General features: G+C 52.8%; 1 protein-coding gene across 1 annotated transcript in view; it reads left to right on the forward strand.

Moving 5' to 3' along the window:
* Positions 1 to 24,658, forward strand: part of PDGFRB (platelet derived growth factor receptor beta) — a 33,161-nt gene extending 8,503 nt beyond the window's left edge. Inside the window, exons 2-23 of the mRNA XM_041397529.1 lie at positions 5,402 to 5,478; positions 6,447 to 6,743; positions 7,142 to 7,411; positions 8,129 to 8,256; positions 8,559 to 8,733; positions 9,316 to 9,508; positions 9,718 to 9,833; positions 10,342 to 10,468; positions 10,628 to 10,839; positions 11,627 to 11,721; positions 11,980 to 12,112; positions 12,507 to 12,611; positions 12,710 to 12,820; positions 13,178 to 13,331; positions 14,221 to 14,387; positions 14,625 to 14,743; positions 16,051 to 16,173; positions 17,627 to 17,738; positions 18,021 to 18,120; positions 18,298 to 18,403; positions 18,886 to 19,121; positions 19,626 to 24,658. Coding sequence (XP_041253463.1) covers positions 5,430 to 5,478; positions 6,447 to 6,743; positions 7,142 to 7,411; positions 8,129 to 8,256; positions 8,559 to 8,733; positions 9,316 to 9,508; positions 9,718 to 9,833; positions 10,342 to 10,468; positions 10,628 to 10,839; positions 11,627 to 11,721; positions 11,980 to 12,112; positions 12,507 to 12,611; positions 12,710 to 12,820; positions 13,178 to 13,331; positions 14,221 to 14,387; positions 14,625 to 14,743; positions 16,051 to 16,173; positions 17,627 to 17,738; positions 18,021 to 18,120; positions 18,298 to 18,403; positions 18,886 to 19,121; positions 19,626 to 19,776 — 3,279 coding nt within the window. The 5' untranslated portion in view covers positions 5,402 to 5,429 and the 3' untranslated portion in view covers positions 19,777 to 24,658. The remainder of the gene's footprint in view (positions 1 to 5,401; positions 5,479 to 6,446; positions 6,744 to 7,141; positions 7,412 to 8,128; positions 8,257 to 8,558; positions 8,734 to 9,315; positions 9,509 to 9,717; positions 9,834 to 10,341; positions 10,469 to 10,627; positions 10,840 to 11,626; positions 11,722 to 11,979; positions 12,113 to 12,506; positions 12,612 to 12,709; positions 12,821 to 13,177; positions 13,332 to 14,220; positions 14,388 to 14,624; positions 14,744 to 16,050; positions 16,174 to 17,626; positions 17,739 to 18,020; positions 18,121 to 18,297; positions 18,404 to 18,885; positions 19,122 to 19,625) is intronic.
* The last annotated feature ends 320 nt before the right edge of the window (positions 24,659 to 24,978 follow it).

A 24,978-nucleotide genomic window follows, 5' to 3' on the forward strand; every position in this document is an offset into this window, starting at 1 on the left:
GCTGGGCATGGTGTCCATGGTGTCCCCCTCCCCCTGCCTTTGGAGTGCCTTTGCTCCCTGGCTGTGAGTGGTATTGATCATGGGATCCACAGAGGGAATTTTTTATTGCATATGGGCATCCATGATCTCACTTAATGACTCAGCTGTGATTAGACAGAGAAGAAATAAAGTATATTTGACTTCCCAGTAATTTGCACCAGATGTCCCTTGCCTGTTTGGCAGGACAGCGGGGCCATCAAGCATTGTGGGAGCGCCTGGAAGCACAGCCCTGCAAGAAAAGGGGCTAGAAATAGAAATCCAGAGGAAGGGAAAGGATTGGCAGCTGTGTGAGAGCTCCTTCCCAGTCAGACGAGATGCCTTCGTGGGCAGGGCCAGCATCCAGCACCTCTGCCCAGCACCACAGGAGCAGCAGTGAGGGCAAGGAGAGCATGGCCAGAGGGAAGAGCAGCGTGGGCAATGGATGCAGGAATTGCCCCTGGAAATACAAAATAGAATTTGCTGAGGAAAGCTATGCACCCTGATTTCCAGCAAACAGTGCATTCCCTTACTGGTGACTGATGGTCTGTAGGGAGCAGAGCTCCTGCCACGGTGGCTCTCAGGGTGGCTGTGGCTGCTCTGCCCCTCCCCAGCATGCTGAGCCATCCCCTTCCCTGTGCACCAGCTCTGCAGGCTGGTTCTCAGCTCCCACAGCTCTAGGGGTGCTTGTGGGACCCCACACACACTGGTTCTGCACAGGGCACTCACTGGCTGTGGAGAGGCAAGAAACATGTTCTAGGTGGGCTGGGAGGAGGGCAGTGGACTAGGAACATCCTTGATGTTCCTAACCCATCCTATCCCATGGTTTATGATGTTCACAGGGCTGGAAATGGCCCTGTCCCACATGGTCCATGCTTGGGGATGGGCAGTGCCATGCAGTGCCCGCAGTGGCTGCCACGTGTGTTCTGCCAGAGTGCTGGGAGACACACAGGGACCAAGAGCAGAGGCAAGGGGGCTCAGAGTATGGCAGGGCACACAGAGCACAGTCAGAGGAAATGCTTGCCTTGTTACCCAAGAACAGTGAAGACTGAACCCACACAGCATATTTTGGGCATTAGCAAAGGGATTTTAGGCTTACTAGCATTCTTAAACAAGAGAGTGGTCTGGAGTGGGGAAACATTAATGAATCAGAAAGGTCTGGTGATGCTTGAGCTGCTCAGCAAGGCACTCTGAGGTGCAAGGAGTAGTAGAGGTGGCTCCCTAAATTAAGGTGGCATCCCCAGCAGGGGCTGGACACAGCTCCTCCTTGTATCCAAACTGCTGGGCATTGCCCTGCTCCTGCTGCAGAAATTCCTGTCCGAGTCCATCAGCCGCAGAGCCATCAGCCCCGACTGCGAGAGGAGGCAGAGGAGAAAGCTCAGCTGTCACCAGATTGGGGATGCAGCAGAAATGGGAGCAGGCTGCTCTGGAAAGCTGTGCAGTCATGAGATGGGGAATCATGAGACTTGAATCGTGGTCCTGGCCCTGGCCGTGCTGTTTGACCTCTGCTCTGGCCCTCTGGCCCGTGTCCTGTCTGTGGGATCACAGGCCAGCAGAGCCCTGTGCTCAGTGCTGCTCTGGAATGTTGGGGTGACCCCTTTTATTCCATCCCCCAGAACCTCCCTGCAAGAGCACAAGGCTAGAGGTGCTCAAACAGGATTCCAGCGGTGCCTGACCTCACCCAGCCCTGGGACACTCCTCTGCCAGCTGGGAAAGCCAGCAGCCCCAGGGTTGGCTCAGCTCTCCTCATCTCTGCTGCAAACTCCACTCTGCTCTGCCAGGCTGCTGTGATTACAGAGGGGAGATAAGGACAGGCAGTGTCTGCGTCCCCAGTCAGGGACAGTTGCCTGTATCTGTGTCTTGTTTGGACTCCAAGATCTCCCAGACACTCTCAGTCCAGCAGTGCCCAGCTCTGGCCTTGCTGGGCGTAGCGTGGGGGCGAGCAGGGACGTGCCAACTCTTGGGACCAGCCTCCCCCACGGCACTTGGCCAAGCCCCAGCGTGTCCCCCGGGACCTGAGCCCCCCCAGGAGCTGAGCCCCTCGGGAGCACAGCCACCCCACAGGCTTGGGGGCTGCAAGTGCTGTGGGGCTGTGTCACCCAGCCAGCGCCGCTGCCCTGCGAGCCAGCCGACCTCCTGTCTCCTCTCCCAGCCAAATTCCTCCTTTAGAATAATAAACAGTGTGGCTTAAGAGAAAGGCTCCTTTCCCTGCCTGGCTAGGACTGGTTTGCCTTCACATGGAGGAGCTGGAGAGGGGCAGAGGGAAGGTCTGTACCAGTGCTGGTGGAGAGGGAGCATGGGGATGGAGAGCTGGGACAGCACCTTGGTGGCTCTGCAAGGTGGGAGGCTTCCACGGAGCTGCAGGGCTGAGTGAAGGGAGCTGGACATGGCATTGCTGCAGGAGCTCCCTGGCCTCCATGATTGTGCCTGGATGGGTTAAGACATAGGATCCTATGGCTTGAAAATACTCAGGTCCTGGCTTTTGGGAAGGATGTAGGAGTCTGAGAGGTCTGTGGCACCCTGCTAACCCACAGGGGTGAGAGGAGTTCACCCAAGGCAGCTGAGCATCGTGTAGCTGCCTGTGTTTGGGTCCCTGGGTGGGATAATATCTGGATGCCTGCTTTTGTGTCACTGAGTGGGATTGCTCCTCCTCGTCTGGCACTCTTAGCGGCACTCACAGTTCCTGCTAAGAACAAAAGCTGGGACTGAGGAGAGAAACAAGTGCTCTCAAGGCTGGCAGTGAGCTGGGTGCATTTGCATCCCTTGTGAGACGCCTGTGCTCACCCACGTGTGCAAGCACACATGTCCCCGTGGCAGGGAGGGACAGGCTTGTCCCTCTCCTGCCGCAGGACCGAGCTCAGCCAGCGGCTCCGAGCATGCCTCTCGCCCCGGCCGGAGCAGACAAACAAGGGAGAGGTCACCACTCTCTGCGAGACGTTGCCACCTTCCCACTCTGCTTGGGAAGCGTCTCCGAGAGAAATGCCTTTCTGCAAAACCAGCAGCTTTATTAAAACCAGCTCTGAGCACAGCGCAGGCGGCCAGAGGCGGCAGGCGGAGGCTGGGGGCTCTCAGAGCTCACTGCAGCAGCACCCCTGCGAGCCCAGCACCCTGTGAGCCCAGCACCAGCATCAGCACCCCTGTGAGCCCAGCACCAGCACCCCTGTGAGCCCAGCACCAGCATCAGCACCCCTGTGTGCCCAGCACCCCTGTAAGCCCAGCACCAGCACACAGCACCCTGTGAGCCCAGCATCAGCACCAGCATCCTGGTAGCACCAGCACCCTGCCAGCCCAGCCCAGCACCAGCATTCCTGCAAGCCCATCACCAGCACACAGCACCCCTGTGAGCCCAGCACCAGCACCCCTGCTAGCACCAGCACCAGCACTCCTGCGAGCCCAGCACCCTGCTAGCCCAGCCCAGCACCAGCACACAGCAGCCTGTGCGCCCAGCACCAGCACCCCTGCTAGCACCAGCACCAGCACTCCTGCGAGCCCAGCACCCTGCTAGCCCACCTGCTAGCACCAGCACCCTAGCCTGTGAGCCCAGCACCAGCACCCCTGCTAGCACCAGCACCCTGCCAGCCCAGCCCAGCACCAGCACACAGCAGACGTGCCCTCTCCCCGGTCCGGCAGGGAGGGTTTGCCACCAGTGATCCTGCAGAGATCCTGCTGCAGGCCGGGAGCTGTCTGTGTAGGGACGGGCAGATCTGGCCTGCAGCAGGACTGGCAGTGGCAGCCGTGGAGCTGCACAGGCAGATAAAAGCTGGGCATGAGCTCGGGAGGATCTTAGCCCCTTCAGGGGGGTTGGGGTGGTGAATACAACCCGGTTTGTGCATGCAGGCAGGGAGGGGTCAAAGGAGAGGATCCCAGTTGTCCTTACAACCTTGAACATTGAATAATGGATGAATCACACACCTCTGTAAAGGAGAGTGGGGACACGAAGGTGATTGTTCTCATGGCAGTGCCTTGGGGGGCAGAGATTAGATTGTCCGTCCTTCTCTCTCCTGCAGCTTGGTGCTCTGAGGGTGGGTGCAGAGAGGTCACATTCATTTACAGCCTGAATTTCACCTCGGTCCTTTCATCCTACCCACCCCCATCTCTTGCCCTAAGTGCTCTTATCCCCTCTGGCAAACGAAGAGAGAGAAAGAGTTATAGAGATATTTTCGGGAGGAGGGAGACGGACGCTGCTGAATAAGCTGGAGACCTGGAAGGATTTGTGGTAGATCAGACTTCTGTTGAGCCAAAGCAAGAGAATAATAAAAACATCTGACAAGCGCACGTCATTTAAAAACCATTTCCTCCTTAACATCAAGCAGGCCGGGAGGCCGCTCCAGGGCCAAGAGGCAGAGCTCAGTAAGAGACAGACGGGGCCTGGGGCCGGCTCAGCAAGTCCAGATTGCCACCAGCCCTCCTGGAGCCTGGCAGGAGCTGCCCAGAGCACTGCCAGCCTCTCAGGGGCTTCTCCTCGGGGTCTGCCCTGGGAGACAGGGCAGGGCAGGGGTTCAGCCGGGCTGTGAGGCTCAGCTCCATGCAGGAGCATCCCCGAGCTCCCCAGGGAACTCATTTCCCCCAGGCTTTGCCCAGGCACAGAGAAAGCCTTTTCCCTTACTCTTCCTCTTGTCGGTGTGTTCATTTTGCTTTTCAGAAATGCTCCTCCCCACCCCTGCAGGCACCACGAGGAGGGGTACCTGTCACCCCAATGCAGAGGAGACAGACCCCTGCTCTTGGGGCCTCGTCTCTTTGGCTCCTGCTTTGCACCAGCGAGGGCTGAAAAAGCTCTGTAGAAAAAAAAGTCCTGAGAAATGTTGATTAGAAGGCTTTTAAACTAAAAAAAAAAAAAACACTCTCATAGATATTCTGTTAAATTTGTGTATTTAGAAGTTAAATACAAGAAACTCATTTTTTGGTGAAGTTTCTTCAGGCTTGTTGTTGTTTAACCCCAGCCAGCAACCAAGTGCCATGACAAGGCTTCTTTTATTTCATTGGAAGAAGCAAACAATGTGGGAGGGTTTGAGGGGGATCTGTTTTCTAGCAAGTTTTATCTCACTGTGACTGAGGGAAGAAAAACTAAGGAAGGAAGGAAGGAAAGAAAGAAGAGCCAAGGGGGAGAGGCATTTCCAGCTGAGATGAGCAAAAGTTGACACAACTGCTGAAGCCTCCAGCAAAATCCCTGTTTACCAGTGGGAGAAGCCTTGGAAACTGCAGATCCAGCATGAGGGGGAAGCACCACTCCCCCAGGAGGGAAAGGCTGAAAATTGGAGAGAGGGAAGGTTTCTGAGGTGGAGAAGTGAGGCCAGGGCTTGGTGGGAGCTCAGGGACCCCTGCCCAGGACAGCCAAGGGACCCCTCCTCTGCTGAGTGCTGTTCTCATGTCACTTTGCTCCTGACAGGACTCAGACACCAAGGCCAGAGCCCAGCATGCTGTGCCCCACTCTCAGGACATGTCTGTGCCTCCTCATCCTCACTGGTGAGTGCTGTGGCTGGGCAGGGCTCTGTGATCCCTGGGGCTCACCTCGGGGTGAGGGGGAGGAAAGGGGCAGTGCCATGGGGAAGCACTGGGGTGCACGGCGTGCTCCAGGCACATCTATCCCTGTTAATGCCTCAGATCCGTGGGCTGACTCAGTCCCGTGGTGGGGTGGGTGTGAGGTGCCCTCCTGCTTCATGGTGGGAGGAGGAGACCTTTCCACAGGCAGCAGTGCCAGGTGTGCTCAGACCTTCCTTAGCAGACACCTGAGAACCCACGTTAGCAGGAGGGATTTGGTCAGATCCCAAATATCCAACAACCCCCCACAGCAAGGCACCAGGGCTGCACCTGGGCTGTTCACAGCATTGCTGCAAGGCCCTGGAGCTGTCCCCAGCTGTCCTGCCCACCTGTGGGGACACCAGAGGGGAGCGTGTCACACCCCCATTGGGACATCTGGTGAAGCAAGGAAGCTGGGAGAGACATGGGGAGGCATTCAGGAAGACCTTGCCTGCTCTATTGCTTCCAAAGGATTTCCTGCAAGGTTTTGCTTTCATTCCTTTTTCACTTTCTTGTGAGCTGTCATTGTTTCAGCCTCATCTGTGTCTGACACTGTCCATGTGGACAGGAAGCCAGAAGAGCAAGGAATTGCCTCCTGTCCTCCTTGGGGGTTCTCCACCCAATATTGCCACAGACAATTGAACCCTGCTGAATGCTGTGATGTCTGATTTGCTCTCCAGTAAGGGTTGTAGGAGGTACAGGGAATGAAGGGTGACCCATCACAGTCTGGACTGGCAGGACATTGTTGAAGAGACCAAGGGTTTGTCAGTGGTGATTACACTAGGGAAGGCAAACCCAGGAAAGTTATTTTACAGTGAAAAGGCTGATACTACAAAGCAAACCCACTGCCATGAGGGGTGCTTCTCTGTGGATTTCAGAGGAATTCAGTTTGGTCTCATGTCACCCTCTCTCAGGTCTGCTGGAGGTGACGTTTGGGGACAGCAGGCTGCACATCGAACCCAGAGACACTGAGCTTGTCCTCAGCCTCCACAGCACCTTCTCCCTCCTGTGCTATGGGGACAGAGAGCTGGTCTGGGAGCGGGAGGGGCAGCCCCTTGCTGCCTCACTGGAGCACAGGGACGGTGTCTTTGTCAGCAACCTCACCCTCAGGAACGTGACAGGCCATCACACCGGGGAGTACACGTGCACCTACAGCCCTGAGCAGGCTCCAGAGCCAGCAGAGAGGAGAGCCCTCTACATCTACGTTCCAGGTAGGGGACAGCATGTCCTTGCCTGTGGGTTTCCATGGAGTTTAGCAACCAGGAAAAAAGAGGCTTTGACTTATTGTTCTGTCTCCAAGCACCTGAAATCCCCAAATCCCTTCTCCAATAGCAGGAGAGCCCTCATGGTAGGTCTTTCTGGCTGTGGCATGTTTCTGGTGTGCCAGCTCATGGAGAGTGGTGTGCTGACAAGTGGTGGGGGAGCAGAGGTGCTCAGTGGTGCTGGGCCCCTCTCACCCTCCCAGGAGACATTTGACAGGCAGACAACATGCAGCTCTACTTTCCCCAGGGAAGGATGAGAAGAAGCATCCCACTAGCATGGAGCACAAAGCAGCCCTGGCTAAGCTTCCAAGCAGCGTTCTCTAACCAGTGTTCCCTCTCTCCCACAGATCCCTCCCTGGTTTTCCTCCCCGCAGTCACCTCTGAAGAGGTTTTCATCTTCATCACGGGCTACACAGAGGCTGTCATCCCATGCCGTGTGACCAACCCACAGATGCAGGTCACCCTCTATGAGAAGAAGGTGGAGAACCCCATCCCAGCTACGTATGATCCACAGCAGGGATTTAAAGGCTTCTTTGAGGACAAAACCTATTTCTGCCGGACATTTGTGGATGACCAGGAGGTGGATTCAGACACTTTCTACGTGTACAGGATCCAGGGTGAGCTGACATTGTCTTAGCACACCTGTGCACCTCCTGTGGCTGTTTCTTCAGGACAGTGGCAGGAGACACCAAAGCTCTCTCCCTGTCTCCTCAGTGATGATCAATTTGGAGACTGTATTAATTCTGTCTCCTTTAGAGAATGGGTTTTGCCTACAAATCAGCTCTAACCCTCAGGGAAGACAGTTTCCAGTGGAACAGTCCATCCAGGGTAAATAGCCTGTGTGCCCACTTATGTGGTATTCACATGCCCTCTGAATGGAGTGAAACAGAGAAAACTCTTATTTAATTTGCTGCTCCTGTGTTTTTGAACATGTGGAATGTGTTGGAAGATTGTTTACCCAAGGTGATCGCTTGATTGGATTCTGGTGAGGGTGTTTTTATTCATTCACCAATTGGATCCACGTGTGGGTCTGTCAGGACTGTCAGCTGACAGTCACGAGTTTTGAGTAGTAGTTAGAAGTTAGAAGTAAGTATGATGTAGTATAGTTATAGGATAGTATAATGTAATATAATACAGTTTTAATAAAAATAATAATATAGTAAATAAATAATAAAATAATAAAAATAATAAATAATAAATACGATAAAATAATAATATAGTTCAGCTTTCCAAAGCCATGGAGCCAGATGCCAATCATTTCCTTCTTTGGGGGCTCTGCTTTTCCATACACTTATCTCTTCATAATTCATTCCCCTCTCCCACCTGTCCCACAGTGTCATCTGTGAACGTCTCCATCAGCGCGGTGCAGACCATGGTGCGCCAGGGAGAAAACGTCACTGTCATGTGCACCGTGAGCGGCAACGAGCTGGTCAACTTCAACTGGGATTATCCCCGCAAGCAAGTGAGTGCTCCACACCCACAGGCTCTGGGCAGCAGCTCCAGCCTTCACCCAGATGTGCCATGGCAATCACTCATCGATATCCCATGGCAGAAGTTATGGGATGCTGCTGCCACACAGGGAGGTTTGATGGGGATGTGCTTGGATGAAGGCTGTCTGTCTCAGGAGTCTCTGACTGGTGTGTGTTCCCTGTCCTGTGGCAGCCAGACTGGGATCCTCTACCACTTTCTCCCCTCTCCCTGTGAGCCCAATGGCAGAACATGGTTTTGGCTCCTCATAGCATGCCTCCTGTCCCCATTTTGCAGGCAGGGAAGGCTGTGGAGCCAGTGACTGACTTCCTGCCTGGATCCACTCATGAAATCCGCTCCATCCTCATCATCCAGAATGCAGATCTGGAGGACAGTGGGACCTATGTCTGCAATGTTTCCGAGGGCTACCATGAGAAAACGGACCGGAAGGACATCACCGTCCAAGTGATCGGTGCGGTGCTGCCCACACACCCAGAGCCAGAAAACCATGTGGGCGTCCAGGCAGGATGTCCCAGAGTGACCCCCTCTCCTCTCTCACAGCCTCCAGCTTTCTCTCTCCTCACTTCTTCTCTAAGTAACCACGACAACGAGCCAAACCTCACCCCATGTCACCCCTGCCCACTTCTTGGCTTCAAAACATTCCAAATTTCCCTTCATGGCTTTTGTGACCCTTTAAGAGTCTTGAGGGTATTGGTAAGAGCTCCTCTGCACTGTGCAGTGCCAAAGTGATGTGAAGACATGTTGTCTTCCATCTGCACCTGACCTTCCTTCCTGTAGTTTGAGGGAAACTGCCCCATCTCCATTATCTCCACAACATAACAACCCCATGCTTCTGCCCTGTGAGCTCCTCTGCTCCAGTGTGGCTCTGCATGCACACTCCCCTCAGACACAAGCCTGAGGTCCTGAGAGATGGATCTGGAGCTGCTCCACCACTCCTGGGTGTTCAGAGAGTTTTGTTCCAGGTCCATGTTTATCCAAAGGGCCAGGGAGGGGGTTGTTCCCCTCTCTGACCATCCTCTTCCTCTTGCCTCAGAGCGTGGCTTTGTGCACTTCCACACCCACCTGCCCAGCACAGTGTATGCTGAAGTCCACAAGAGCCACACTATCCAGGTGGAAGTGGAGGCTTATCCCCAACCCAGCATTGTGTGGCTGAAGAACAACAAGACATTGACCATGGAGAGCAGCAGCGAGTTCACCATCACCAGCAGGAACCTGTCAGAAACCAGGTACGAGCCCATCATTCCTCAGGGTGCAGAGAGGGGGTGATTCACAAAGGAATCTCCAAACTGCTGGTTGGGCACAGTTGGTGATTGAATAGCTTTCTGTGAGTGGATTTTGAGCACTCCTCAGGTGGGTGGAGAGCTGGTTGCCCCCAAGCATTACCAGTCCCCAGGTACCTTCCCACAGCCATCACTCTGGGACTGTGTCTCCCCAGGTACCAGACAGCTCTGGTGCTGGTGCGGGTGAAGCAGGAAGAAGGAGGATTTTACACCATTCGGGCTTCCAATGAGGATGATGAGCAGGAGATCTCCTTCCATCTGCAGATAAATGGTGAGGATGAGCATGCACACACATGGCTGAGGAGCCTCAAGGGGTGGCACCATCCTTTGCTGCAGAACTCTCAGAATGAAGCCCTTACTCCTGTGGGTGCAGCTCCAGAGTGGTCTTGCTTTCAAGCAACAAAACCACTTGGGTGAAATATCTCACACTTGGCCTCAGAGCAAGGGTGACAGGGAGGCAGCACAGACACCATCAGCTTGGCCCAAGGTAGTAGATGTAGAGATGATTGTACAGCTGTGATGTCCTGGACTTTCCCCCATGCTCACCATGGTCTCCAGTCAAGATATGTGGGGGCAGATATCCTCCATAACCCCCTCAAACCTTACTCTGTTTGCTGTTCCCTTTCAAAAATAAAACACAATGGACATGATGAGTCCTACCTCATCCCTAGGCTATGGCAGGGATACAATAGACTCACATTCCCCAGAGGAATCATGTTCCCCTTCCATCCTGCAGTCAGAAAGGAAGATTGATTCCCATCACTGTCTTTTGGTTTCAGTGCCAGCTAAAGTGGTGGACCTCAAGGAGAACAGCAGTGCCAGCAGTGGGGAGCAGACTGTAACATGCTCTGCTGAAGGCATGCCCCAGCCAGAGATCAGCTGGTCTACGTGCAGCGACATCAAATGGTGAGCGGAGGGATGGAGGCCATGAGAACAGCCAGACTTTTATTTATTAGATTAACAGGCTATTATTTGATTGCATTCTGCTGGCACGCTTGCCTGGGCATCCCATGGTGGAGTGTGGTCCCTGCTGCCTCTCAGGTGCCTTTATCCTCTCTGGACCAGGTGCAGCACCAAGGGACAGCCCACCCGGCTGCTGGGGAACGAGTCGGCCGAGATCGGCGTGCAGACCAACGCCTCGTACCACGCGGAGCGGCAGCTCTACCGCGTCAACAGCACCCTGCAGCTGCACAGGGTGCACGAGCCCCTGCTCCTCAGGTGCACCGTGCACAACTTCCTGGGCACCAACTCCCAGGACATCACCCTGGTCCCACACGGTGAGGGCTGAGACAAGTTCTGAGCCAGTAGTGGGGAGAAAGACCTTTCTGTCTCTGGCCTGGAAACCTGGGTGCTTTGCCCCAAATGAAGCTTCTTTTGGGTTGAACAGAAAAGACTGTTCCAGGTGGAGTGTGGAGCCCTTATGTCCAATGGCTATAGATATGCTCATTTTGAGCCAGTAGTGGGGAGATAGACCTTTCTGTCTCCGGCCTGGAAACCTGGGTGCTTCGCCCCAAATGAAGCTTCCTTTTGGGTTGAACAGAAAAGACTGTTCCAGGTGGAGTGTGGAGCCCTTATGTCCAATGGCTATAGATATGCTCTTCCCACTACTGACAGGGTCATCTCTCCAGGGGGGCAACACAACAGTGCCTGAGCAGGTCCCCAGTGTCTTGTTGTTAGCCCACAGGTCACTAGATGGTGCCACGGACTTGAACATCCACGTGCTAAACGTCCCAAATATGAGGAAGGATGGTCTAAGCCCAGGCTCAGGGTTGCCAGCTCTCCCTCAAGCAAAACAGCCCCTCTATATCTTTCACCCTCCCATGGCCAAACCTCTCCCTAGGCAGAAGCCAGTAACAACCCATCACCCCATCATCCCTGGGAGGCTGCAAGTGCTGGGAAAGTGTGCCCAGGAGGAGACAGTCCCTACCCAGAGAACAGCTCAGGGTCAATGTCTGGGGGAGGAGTGTGCAGGGACCTCTTTGTACTGCTCTCACCTCCTTTCCCTGGGTGCTCAGGCCATGCAGGGCTGGAGGAGTCTGACTGCTGTCCCTGTTATCTTTGTAGCCTTGCCGTTCAAGGTGGTCATCATTTCTGTCATCCTGGCCTTGCTGGTCCTCACTGTGATCTCCCTGATCATCCTGATTGTGCTGTGGCAGAAGGTAAAAGAGGAGAGTGTTCCCAGGTGGACACATTGGTACCCAGGTTCAGGGTGGCTGGGTCTGATGATGTCCCAGCTGCACCAGGATCTATGGTCCTCCATCAGTTCCTGTGTGCCCCTGGCATCTCTGGGGTAGATGGGCAATGACACAATGGCTGTAGGGACCAAAGGCTCCCTAACAAGGTCCAGACACATTCCCCACACCCTCTCTGACTCCCAACCTCTCAGATGCCTCTTTTGCCTCTGCTCCCTTTTCCAGAAACCTCGTTATGAAATCCGCTGGAAGGTGATTGAGTCGGTCAGCTCTGATGGGCACGAGTACATCTATGTGGATCCCATGCAGCTCCCTTATGACTCCACCTGGGAGGTGCCCAGGGACAAGCTGGTGTTAGGTAAAGGCTCTGCAGGTCCCACTGATGGATTCCTGAGGTCCTAGCTCTCTGGGGGTGATAATCCAAAAGAGACCAACACAGAATAGACACAAGAGATCCATGGAGATACGATCTGGTCCTGGAACAGGGGGATCATCTAGGACCATGGTGGGAGGCCAGCTGCCCCCTTTGGCATTTAGCACCATATTATTCCTAGCTATTCCACCTTGTAGCTGGCAGTTCTGGAAACCAGCCCCAAGCCCAAACACCATAGCTCATGGCCTTGTCCATGCCCAGCAGAATGAGTACAGCAATGCTGGTGTGGTTTCAGACAAGCTACTGTATTTTCTGGGCTCCTCTCCTCACCTCTCCTCTGGAACATTTCCAACTTTGCCTCCTGGCTGTCTCTTTGCAGGACGCACTCTCGGCTCTGGTGCCTTTGGTCGTGTGGTGGAGGCAACAGCCCATGGCCTGAGCCACTCACGGTCCACCATGAAAGTGGCAGTCAAAATGCTCAAGTGTGAGTTCTCCTCCTTTCCCCACCCTAAAGCCACAAGCCCAATCAGTGCCACACTCTCCCCTCCTTGCCCTGCTGCTCACACTGGCTCTCCCCAACAGCCACAGCCCGCAGCAGTGAGAAGCAAGCTCTCATGTCTGAGCTGAAGATCATGAGCCACCTGGGACCTCACCTCAACATCGTCAACTTGCTGGGAGCCTGCACCAAAGGAGGTAGATGAGCCCTGAGCACCCTGTCCCTGCTTCCCTGGGCTGTGCTTGGGAGGACAACTGTCCTTAGATAGAGTAATCCCTATTTTCTGATTCCAAATGATTCAACCTTCTCCTAAGAAAGCTGTGTGGGACTCTGAACAACTTTCTTCCAACCTGATTGAGACTGGGAAAGCCCAGTTAACCCTCACCTCTCTCCACAAACACACATTTCAAAGGCCAAAAAATGCTCAGTACCAGAAAGGTGGCTTTTCCCTTTGGCCCTGCCTTGACACCTGTAGTCTGGTAATATCCTTGTGCAGTGAAATTCACAGCCACGGTGTTCAGGGCAGGGCTGATGCAGGTGTTCTGTCCCACCAGGACCCATCTACATCATCACCGAGTACTGCCGCTACGGGGACCTGGTGGATTACCTGCACCGCAACAAGCACACCTTCCTGCAGTCCTGCGGGGACAAGGCACGGCGGGAGGCGGAGCTCTACGGGAACGCCCCCAAGGAGGACCATCTGCACAGGTATCGGGAAAGCTGCCCTCTCCTCCGCCCTGGTGCCTCTGCACAGGTACCGGGAAAGCAGCTCCGCCCTGGTGCCTCTGGTATCAGGAAAGCAGCTCTCTCCTCCGCCCTGGTGCCTGCCCCGTCCTAGCCCCATCAAGGAGGGAGGCTGGTACCCTCAGGAAGGATCCTGTATTTCTCCAGAGCAGTGAAATATACACTGGCCCAGCACTGGGACACAGCTGGCTCCTCTGTTACCTTGTTAGACCAGCCCATGTGCCAAACAGTGACCTACAAGCAGCTCCTGACAGTGAGGAGTTAGCAAACTGGAGCCTGAGTTTGCTCTGCTCCATGCCAATTGGGAGTATTCCCTAGCATCATTAACTTTATTTGCATAACCATAGCCATGCACTGAGTACAGAGACACGGGTTTTTCCAGCATGGCTTAACCACTGGAGATCTCAGCTCTGCATTTCCAGGGCAGGTTGAGTTGCTGCTGAGCCTAAGGGAGAAGTGCTACAAGGAGGGCAATTGCACAAGAGGTGTGACAAGGAAAGGGAAATGGTCCTTTATCTGGTTGCCAGCTGTAAGGGATGCAGACACACGGCAGCACAGAGAAATGTTCCCCTGGGAAGTTAGAAAGCAGCATTTCCTTCCAACTTGCCAAAACAATAGTAAAACAGAGCAGTGTTAGAGCTCCCCCCTTCCGTTTCTGCCTGAAGGCAGCTGAGATCTTCCTATGCCATTTGCCATTTTCATCCATGATGCAGGGCTTCTTTGCCAGCTCTGTGGGACATTTCAGTGCTGGGGCTGAGGGTTTGGGAATTTCAGACTCACAAATCATTGCCCCCAGCCCTCATGTCTCCCCATCTCCTCTGGACCTGAGCAGCCTCTTCCCTTCCCCCCACAGCCACCTCTCCATGTCTGTCGAGAGTGACGGGGGCTACATGGACATGAGCAAGGACGACTCCCTGGACTATGTGCCCATGTCTGACATGAAGGGTGAAGTCAAGTATGCTGACATCGAGTCCTCTAACTATGGCACCCCCTATGAGCTGGACAGCTACTCCCCCTCAGGTAACAGCTTGGCCACGGTGGGAGGGAGAGGTGCTTGTGCTTGTGCTGGATGCCTTTGCTTGCAAAGGTCACTTCTGGGACTTGTCCAGAAGCAGTGGTAGATGTCCTCACAATGAGAGCTCCCAGCTGTGCCCCTTTATTTCTGGAGGCAGAGCACTCCCCAGTGTGTCCTTCCTCTATTGGGACGTTCACCAGTGTGCTGGGTAACACCAACATCCATCTCTGCTTGCCCTCCAGCTCCTGAAAGGACAGACCGGGTGACACTGATAAATGAGTCTCCACTCCTCAGCTACATGGACTTGGTGGGCTTCAGCTTCCAGGTGGCCAATGGGATGGAGTTCCTGGCTTCCAAAAATGTATGTATTCTGGCTGACCTGTGGAGTCTGTAGGGGTGGTGGCCAGCAGTGTGTTTTCTGCCATGTGCTGTGGTCAGCTTCCTCCCACTGTCCCTCTGTCCGTGCCAAACTTCTTGTGGGATAAGTGGCCGTGCAATTGAAGAGCTGCTGACCACTTCCCTTTGGAAACACAGTCCTGGAGATCAGCATGACTACATTTGCATGTGACAGCTAGCCCTGGCTCACACCGAGCTCAAATTCCCTGACTGTGTGCTCCTCCTGAGCTGTGTTCAGCACAGCTGTGGCATTATATCATCCCTGTTTACTGGGATGGCCAAACAGCATACAGGGAGCTAAAGCACAAGGCACTCTGCAGCAAGCAACCACTCCTCCTAGACACCCTTATTGCACTGCATGCTCTGAGCACCCCAGGACTCATCAGAAGTGCTTGTTTAGTGGAAATTAAGCCACGTGGAGGTCTAGGCTCTGGGGTTTCCTAAGGTTTGGCTTAGCCCAGGGCAGGCAGTAATACAGCTGGATTGTGTGAAGCATCACACAGGGCAGGGCTAACAGAAGGCGTCAATGGCATCAGTGCAGAGAGAAATTCCTGGCTCTGTGCCCCCAGCCAGACAGTCTGATCCCTAAATTGCATGGTCAGTGCTCCCACAGCAAATGTCAGGCCTGCTCATACAGAAAACATCCAGCATGCTGGCAAACTATGAGGCACAAGCCAGGCTGGTGTAACTCTGATGCCTTCAGGTTGCTGGGTTGGATTGTCCAAAGAGATGGAGACACCCCCTCCTCACAGCCCACCAAGTCCCCTCTCTGCTGGGTTGGTCAGGTTCCCCCTGCTGGATCTGCATGGCTGATGCTGTCATGGAGGAAGCAGTCCAGGCAAACAGCAAAAATGTGGTAGCTCTAATGGTGCTTGAGCCATGATTGTTCCTAGAGGTGAAGGAAACACCTGAAATGATGTGAGGTGACTCCTGTCCCTGCAGCCCCAGGAGTGGGCTGGTGCTGGAGCTGGGCCTTGTTCTCAGGCTGTGTGAAGGCTCCTCACAGTGACAGTGCTCTGTCTCCCACAGTGGCAGTGCTCCGTCCCTTTGCAGTGACAGTGCTCTGTCTCCTCACAGTGACATTGCTCTGTCCCCTTGCAGTGATATTGCTCTGTCTCCTCACAGTGACAGTGCTCTGTCTCCTCACAGTGACAGTGCTGTGTCTCCTCACAGTGACAGTGCTCTGTCTCCTCGCAGTGACAGTGCTGTGTCTCCTCACAGTGACAGTGCTCTGTCCCCTCGCAGTGACAGTGCTCTGTGTCCCCCCTGCAGTGTGTGCACCGTGACCTGGCTGCCAGGAATGTCCTCATTTGTGAGGGGAAGCTGGTGAAGATCTGTGACTTTGGCCTGGCGAGGGACATCATGAGGGATTCCAACTATATCTCCAAAGGCAGTGTGAGTACCAGGAGCCTTGCAAGCTCCTTCTTCCCAGGGCTGTGGGCCTGGCACCCCTTACATAGTCCCCCTGTGACCCACCTGTCCACCAGTGTGCCCATAGGTGGTGACAGGGCAGGACTCTCAGGAGATGATGTCAACATCATCCCTGAGGACTCCACAGGGCAGGACTTTCAGGAGATTATGTTAACAGCCAGCCATCCTTCACTTTGTTTGCTCTGCACACTGGGAAGTAGCAGAATTGCTTGCCCACATCTCTGGCTCTTTACAGAAGAACCTGAAGTAGCAAAACTCAGGACTGTCCCCTGTACACTGTCCTGATCACAGCAGCAGTGCTGCATCCTGCCAGCACTGAGTGTGGTCCTGAGCTTCAGGCAGGAGGAGGGTGAGGTTAGGCAGCTTGGTAGGGCTGTAGTGACTCACTGACCACTCTGGGAAGAGATTCACAGGATTCTGCTCTAAGCACTAGACCACAAGTTAAGAAGAAGTGTCTTCTTGCAAGCAGCTACTTTCCAGAGAGATGTCTCCAATCTTTCGATGCAGGAGAGGATAAGGCTGTAATTGAGCTTTGCCAGAAAGCATTTCCCTGTGATTTCAACAACAATCTATCCACTCCAGCCCTGAGGCATTTGTGAATCTCCAACCCCAAGCAAAGCAGGCCATGTTAGAGAAACTGAGGATGAGAATGGAGAAAGGTGCCTTAAACCCCAATCCTTATCTAATCTGCAAAGTTCTGCAAAGTTCTCTCATGCTTTCTCCCATGTGCTGTCAAACAGGTACTCAGAGCTTTGTTAGGGGACCCTCCCCCAGAGGGGTTGGGCTTTTCAGTCCAGCCTTGGCTGGTTTCCTGTCCAAAATGGGAAATGAAACTGAGCCCCTTTGCAATCCTTCCTGGAGATTATTTTGGTATCCATTGTGCAAGCAAATCCCAGGAGCAGCAGCCAGTGCTGCCTACAAGCTGGCCAAGTAAGGCTTTCTTTTTTATTACTCTGCATGAGTAAGAACAGAAAAGAAGCTGGATGTATCCTTTGGCTCTTTTCTGGTCATCCCTTAGCCTCCTCCAGCCTGGTCTCAGGTCTCCAAAGTCAGATAAGCCTGGACTTTCTTCAGGAGTCTTTGGTCAGGTTGTGCAAGTCAGTGGCCTCCTCAAGAGCGAGGGAACAGAGAACACACACTGTGACATGTGTGCATTGATCATGGCAGGCTGTGATGGAAATAGACACAGCACATCCATTCTTTTCTCCTGCCTGCTGGGTCTGTTCTACACAAAGAAAGAGGCAACTGGTCCTTCCCAGAACCGACTGACAGCAGATGTCAACAGATGTGTTGGACTCACAGGCAGATCTGAAGGTCCTTCTTTGCTTGTAATTTGGGTGTCAGGCTCTTATCTGTTGAAACAAGTGCTGTGGGTACAGCTGACTCTCTTCTTGTTTCATTTTTTATTCTCTCTTAGACCTTCTTGCCCCTTAAGTGGATGGCTCCAGAGAGCATCTTCAACAACCTCTACACTACCCTGAGTGATGTATGGTCTTTTGGGATTCTTCTTTGGGAGATATTCACTCTAGGTGAGTGCTTTGGTGATCATGGTGGTATCTGTAGTTCAGATAACATGTTAGCAGGATCCCTTCTAAAACAATAAAAATGCATTTTTACCCCCAAGTCCCTACTTTACCAGTCAGAGTAGCCCTTCATTCCCTGTCTCCTTCTTCCCCATGCTTACGTTGCATTTGGAAGTGAAATGAAACAAGAAAGGTAAAGAAATAACAAAACCTTGGTGTGAAATGCATGTTGGCTGGAGGGTGGCAGGCAATCCTGCAGCCTAATTCCTGCTCTCCCTTTACCCCCAGGAGGGACTCCATACCCTGAGCTGCCTATGAATGAACAGTTCTACAACGCCATCAAACGTGGCTATCGGATGTCCAAACCCACCCATGCCTCTGATGAGATGTAAGTGCTGTCAGCATGTGTTTGCCCTGTGTCAGACAAACTGCCCCTTCTGTCAGGCCCTGAGAACTCTCTACAGATCCATTTCCCACAGCCCTGGATGTGCTCTACACGCTGCAGAAGCATTTCTACCTGTTTTCCTTTCCTGCTAACTCAGTGCTCTCCCATCCCCCTTGGCAGCTACAACATCATGCAGAAGTGCTGGGAGGAGAAGTTTGAGATCAGGCCATCCTTCTCACAGCTGGTGGTGCTAATGGGAAACCTCCTGGTGGATTGCTACAGGAAGGTATGTCCAAAGGACCCTGTGCTGGAGGGACAGAAGAGGGTCAGTGCCTTGGTGAGGGCCCTCAGTCAGGCTTTGGAGACCAGTGTTTAGTGCTGCAGGGCCAGAGGATTTTGCTGTGATCAAGGCTGCAGTAGTTGGAGCAGCCAATGAAGGTGGCTTGGGATCCCAGGAACATTGCTGAGACAACTGCATCTCCAGACAGGCAGCTGGTAACTCAGCAACTGCAGAAATCAGAACTGGCAGGGGATCAAAATCCTGCCTCCAACCGTGTGGTATTTTGGAGCTGTGAAGTTGTGCCACTGATCTCTGCCTTAGGAAAAGTTCATGGCTTATCTTTGTTGGAGGAAGGGCAGCTAAACCCAGCTAGAAGATGCCAGCCCCTCTAGGAAAACCTGGTAGGCAGGAAAAGGAAACACAAGACAAATGCATTCTCCCCACTCACAAGACCTTTCCCTTTCTTTGGTCACCTCCTGTGAGAGCAGAGGTACCAGCAGGTGGATGAGGAGTTCATGAAGAGCGACCACCCCGCTGTGGTGCGCACGAGACCCACGGTTCCTGTGCTGAACAACGCCCGCCTGGCTGCCAGCCCCCCCAGCAGCATCCTCTACACAGCCGTGCACCAGAGCGGGGGCGAGAACGACTACATCATCCCTCTGCCCGACCCCAAACCTGAGGCAAGCTGTGACCTCCCTCAGGAGGCCTCCATCAGCAGGGCCAGGTAAAAACATTGCTTCTGAGTGTTGTCCTTTCCTCCAGCTGTCCAAATCTGAAACAGGGACCTCAGGAGAAAATGGGGATGCTCTGCTGAGGCACAGACTAGGGGTGGATGTGCTGGGAGAGAAGGATGGCAGTGTCACCCCGTCTGAGGTGCTGTGACCTGCGTGAGCCCACAAGGAGGGAGATGAACCAGAGGAGCTGGGACATGAGCTAAGACAGGGCACCATGTCACATCCCTGCACATCAGCCAGCAGAGGTGAGGACAAGCACCCCCACTCACAGGGAGGGGAGCACGCAGGGGACCACGTGTAGAACCCAACCAGCTCTGTGTTGTGTTTGAAGGCTGAATAGACCCACCTGGTATGGTCTGTTCCACTGGGGAAAGCTACTCAGATAGAGTGAGGCTGCTGGGAACTCAACACACTTCCCAGTTTCTGGGAATCCTCTCCCACCAGGAGACCTGGGACAAGACACTCATTTCTCTCTCCCTCTTGTCTCCCTTCAGCTCTATGCTGAACGAGGCCAACACATCATCCACAATATCCTGTGACAGCCCTCTGGGCCTCCAGCAGGACGAGGAGCAGGAATCTGACCCACAACCAGGCTGCCAGGAGCCAACCACAGGACACCAAGAGGTGGAGGAGAGTTTCCTGTAGTCAGAGCTGGGCTGACTTTGCATCTCCTTATGGAGAGGCCAGCTGAGGGGGCTGACCCAGATGTCACAGAGAGCCATGCTTGTGCTTGTACATCAGGACATCCCCTCCTGTCGCAGCATCCCTCCTTCCCTCCTGTCTCCCAGTGCTGGGTGGGGAATTAAAGACTTTTCCCCATTGCCATCCCCTTTCCCCTTAAAAAGTGGCTCAGAGCCAGAAGCCCTCTAGATCACTGCCACATCCTCCTCAGTGATCAAACCACTGCAGGAGGGAGACATCTCACATACCAACACTTTTCAAGTGGAAGACATGGTTGGATCTCCACGAGAGGCCACTTTCTGCATTGCTGAGATGATACTCCAGCCTCTTCCTCCTCCATGGCACAGAGTTTTGTCTCCTCTGCACCAGCACTTCTCTGGTGGTCTCAGCATCAGCCACACTGTGGTTCTGTGAAATGCCACTGGGACAGATAATCCACCTGGAGCCCACTGCTGGGGTGTAGAGAACCTGCAAGACCAACCTTCAGCTGCTGGAGGTCAGGAGTACCTTGGATTCTCCTCCAAGCACAGTCAAGTTCTGAAGAGGCCAGCCAGTGTCTGGGAGGTACAGAATTACCATTTTCCTCTCTTGGCAGTGCTTCCATGGTGGACAAGCACTACAGGTGTTCACAGCTCTGGGGCACAGCTCTGCATCCAGCTGGAGGCTGTCACACCCTTCTGTGCCCAGCATGGCACCAGGAGCCCCACGGACATGCCAGGAGCTCTAAATGCCCTCACAATGACTTGGTTATAGAAGCAAGGAGGGCAGTCACTGTTGTTCGTGTTGTCTAGCTAATGTGGACATTAAGCTAATTATTCTCCATTGAAGATTTAAAGGGAACAAATATATTAATCCACTAGCCAGGGCCAGTATAAGGAAGCAATATGGTTATTCATTAATCTACTGCCACTACACCCAGCTCATCTGCTGGGAAATAATATAACCACGCCAGCTGCAGAATCCTTGTGCCTTATCTTTGGGAAGCAAAGGCTCACCTTTGATAAACTGTTCACCCAAACACCCTTTCTCAGCATGGGAGGGCTCACCATTCCCTCCTGAGTCACAGCAAGATTATGGGCAGAAATAAGGATACCAGAACAGCAACCCAGGGACAGCTCCAAAGAAAGAGAGGGAGAGAGGCTGGGAAGCTCCTGGGTCACAGCTGAGCTGTGTCTCACACCCTGCCACCTTCTGGGGTCAGGCAGAGCCACTTGCACCCTGCCAGGGCTGTGAAATGTCACAGGGCACCAAGGAGGGCAAGAGGAATCAGGGAGGATTCCCCTCTCCTGGAGGGTGTTTTGAAAACTAAATGGGCCCAGACCTTCCCCCTGCTTCTCCCATCCTTCCCCACTTCTCACACGTGGGTCCGGGGCTTCTTGTGCTCTCAGCTGGCACTTGAGTGAGCAGACCCAAAGCAGGAGGAACACCAGGCTTTGGAAATCAGTTGTGAACCCCACCTCTGCAGAGAAGAAAGCAGGTTTTTCTCTGAAATGAGTTTCACTTCACACAGAGCTCTGTTCACTGCATGTCCCCTGCTCCCATTAACTCTTTATTGCCCTACTCATGCTCATCTCTCTGTGCACCTTACAGGAACTGCACAGGCAGGTTTACAAAATCAGAAATTTGATCAGCATCTTGCTGGGCTTCTGCCACCTCAGAGCCACTGAGAATTTAATTTTTTTTTTGCAAAATATGGAACTTCTGTCAGAAATCCCCAGCAAAACAGCTTCTGTTTAAAGTTTTCTACCATTCCAGTTCTGCCATTTATGCAGCTAAAGGAGGAGTAGGTGTTTTGTGGGCTGATGTCCTTGGTAAAATGTGAACATAAGAAATAGCACTTTTATTGGCAGCCAGCAGAGGATATTTTCAGCCTATGTGGTCAGATTCCCCACCATCCATAGGAAACATACTGTGAATGACAACTGTTTTTCCATCCTCTGTTCCTCCTGCTTGTAATGAAGGAGCCATCTCCTGTGGCCACAGTTCATTAGATAATCCTCACTGCAGAGAAACAGTAATTTATGAGATCCTTTCGGTCAGATCACTTGATTGTTTTTTAACATGTAAGGTGCTTGGTAGGATCTGTGTCACTGCAACTTGAGCCCATAGGATGGCACATCAGATTATCCTAACAGCCCCTGTCTGCACCAGCTCCATTTTTAATTCATCCTTCTCTATCAAAGGAGACCAGAAGTACCCAGTACTGCAGGTGAGGTCAAACCTAGACCTCACACAGGGCATTAACAGCTCTGGCCTGTGCTGGTCTCAACTTGCCTGGTGTAGCTTTGGATAATATTGGCTTTTTCCCAGCCACAACATACTGAGAGCTTGGAGTCATCCTCTGACCAATCTAGGCACCTACGTCTTTCTACACTTCCAGCATTTCTAACCAAGCTACTCCCTGCTGTTCCAGACATTGGGTCATCAGCAAATTTTGTTAACAAACTGTTATTTTTGGGCTGGACTGACTAATAAAAATATTAGATACTTCTAGCAACAAGAACAGTCTGAGAGAGCTACTTTTACTACCTCCATCCAGCCCAATGATTTCCCCATCAATTAACACCTTCTCACTTTCCCTTTGGCCATTTGCTTATTTAAAAAAATCTGTTCTAAACTTCATATTATTCAGATTTAATTGCTAATTAAATTACTAATTTCCCACTATCAAATAGTTTCTACAGTCCTGAAAGGGGAGATCTCCCTGCTGGGGGAGCTCAGGTATCCTGTCTTACTAGCTGGGCATTAGCTACATTTTAATGCCCATTGCATTTTGTCCTATTTCTAGATTTACTGCAATTATTATTTGCATCAAAATCTGTTCTGGCTGCAGATGGGATGCTGCTCCCACCTCCCTATTCCTTCTTAAATTAGGTACGCCAGACTTCACAAAATGGTACCATTCTGCACTCCAGAGGAATATGACCAAATACTTGCCCTTGGCCCCATGATTTTAAGGGCTGAGTCTTGCACTTTGTGGTATTTTCCTGTCCTTACTCGACCTTTCACAGCACCTTTAGCAAGTTGCAGTGACCAGACCTCTCAGCCAGGGACAAGCTGGCAGCTGGACAAATCCAACATATTTTGCTAAGCATCCCTCCAAGAGAGGGCTTGGCAGAGCTGGGAATGACAGATCCAGCCCCACACTCCTCCTCTCTCTGCTCCAGTCCCTGCATGGCCTGGCAGGTGAGGGCCAGGAGAAATGTTTGCCTGTTCTGGCCCCATCAGTTTTGTAGCCATAATTTCTCCAGTGAGACTCTGAAGGGAACTGGTCCCATTGGGTTTTCTGTTTTGATAATCAGTATTTTTGTTTGGGTGTGTTTTTGTGTTTAGAGGTGGACCCAAACTGAAGGAACACGTGCCACGGTTTGGGCTCATCTCTAGTGCAATATCTTTTTATTTGTAGATTATATTTTACTCTACAGCTGTTACATTGTTATTGAACCAGTATATGCATAATCCTTCTGCCAGTCATTATTTCATACCTGTATCCCAGAAACTAATGCAGCACTCTGGTGTCTCTTTCCACATTTAGGTGTTCCTCAGACTGATGTGTGTACAGGTTTTAATCCTTTTGTCCTTCTCAGTTTGAGTGTGTTATTTCCTGAAGCGCGAGTGTCACGTTTAGTGTTTGTTTGTGTTGTGTGAAATCTAGAGCACAGCGGACTTTACTTGTAACTAAATTGTCTCTGTTCACTGCCAAGGGGACTGTGACAGGGTCCCACGGGGATGGGGGCAGAAGTGCAGTGCAGATGTGCAGCCAGGGGAAGTCAGCCAAAAGTGAGAAGCAGCTCTTCTCTTTCTTCCCACTGAGGGCTCGGGGCTGAGGGGGAGACAGCACCACAATTACAGGGCACTGAGCACTCAGGGTTTGCCTGTGAGGAAGCCCAAGGTCTGTGCAGAGCTGGCAGTTCTGGAGAAGGGGATTTCACAGAGTGCTAAAGGGACAAAGCCCCTGTTCCAACACACAAGTGCAAGGAGGAGCCCTGGCTGGGCTCAGGGCCTGGCTCAGGTTCCAGGATGATCAGGGAGCCTGGATGCAGCCTGGCTGTGCTCCCACTTGGAGAACACAGAGGTTGCCCCTTGGTGACCCTCAGTAACCTTCTGGCATCCTTTGCCTCGCGTGGCTGCCGGGCAGAGAGCAGCCAGGGCAGCTCCAGGGCCACGCAGGTCATTCCTGCAGCAGACCCCAGCCCTGCCTGCATGCTGAGTGGCCAGTGCTGACTGCTACAGTGGAGGCACCATGTCATCTGCAGGACTTACCCAAAGCAGGCCAGAGATTGCTAAGAATAAGTTCTCATAGGCCAGCACACGGGTTGCTGGGCTGCCAGCATAATTCCCATGTTTCACCTGGAGACCCGAGGCCTCTGAGAAATGCCAAGGTGGATCTGGTTGGCTTTGGCAAAGGCAGGGGAACTGCTCCAGCAGCACTTTGGGGAGATGACTCTTGCCTGGGGTGGGAGGAGGCAGGGAAGGCAGCTTGTGCTGAGAGGCCTGCAGTGTTCCATCATTCCTCTTCTTTCCTCCTTCATGGACTGATTGCACCAGTACTGCAAATCTTGCCCAAAGTGTGCCCTCTCCCCATCCTGCTGTGCTGGCTTGCTGGCCTCACACTGTTCCTCTTGGACCTATCTCCATGCTCCCTGTCAAAATCAGCATGAGGGCAAAGGGAAAAACAGAGTTCAGACTAAGGTACCAAAGAGTTAACACTTTTCTAGGTTTACAGTTGTATTTGTAGGATTTGTACTATGTCACATTTATAGCCATGAGATATTATTTTTATGCTGTAAACTTTTACAAATACGTTTTTAAAGAAAGAGTTTAAAAATAAAGGTGTTTTTCATTTTGCAAAGTCCCATCCCTTCCTTTATTTGCTGCTTTTGGTTGCTCCCACTCAGATGGGGCTGGGAGTGCAGCTTAACCCTGTGGTGGGTGAAGGCTAAGCATGTTAATACGCTGTGCATGACCCCAGTGCTGAGTGAAAGCCAAGCTGGGAGCCAGGCAGGGAGAAGCACTGCAGGGAGCAGCTGAGCCCAGAGGCAGGGTAAGGAAAAGGGGCAGGATCTGCCCCATCTCTGGTGCCTGTGCAGTTGTGGGTCAGGTGGGTGGAGGGAAGGAAACCAGGAGTTGTTCCCATGTGTATCCCCACTCCCTGGGGTTTGGGCC

The sequence above is a fragment of the Onychostruthus taczanowskii genome, unplaced genomic scaffold (assembly GCF_017590055.1).
Source record: "Onychostruthus taczanowskii isolate IOZ18803 unplaced genomic scaffold, ASM1759005v1 scaffold14, whole genome shotgun sequence".
Taxonomy (NCBI): domain Eukaryota; kingdom Metazoa; phylum Chordata; class Aves; order Passeriformes; family Passeridae; genus Onychostruthus; species Onychostruthus taczanowskii.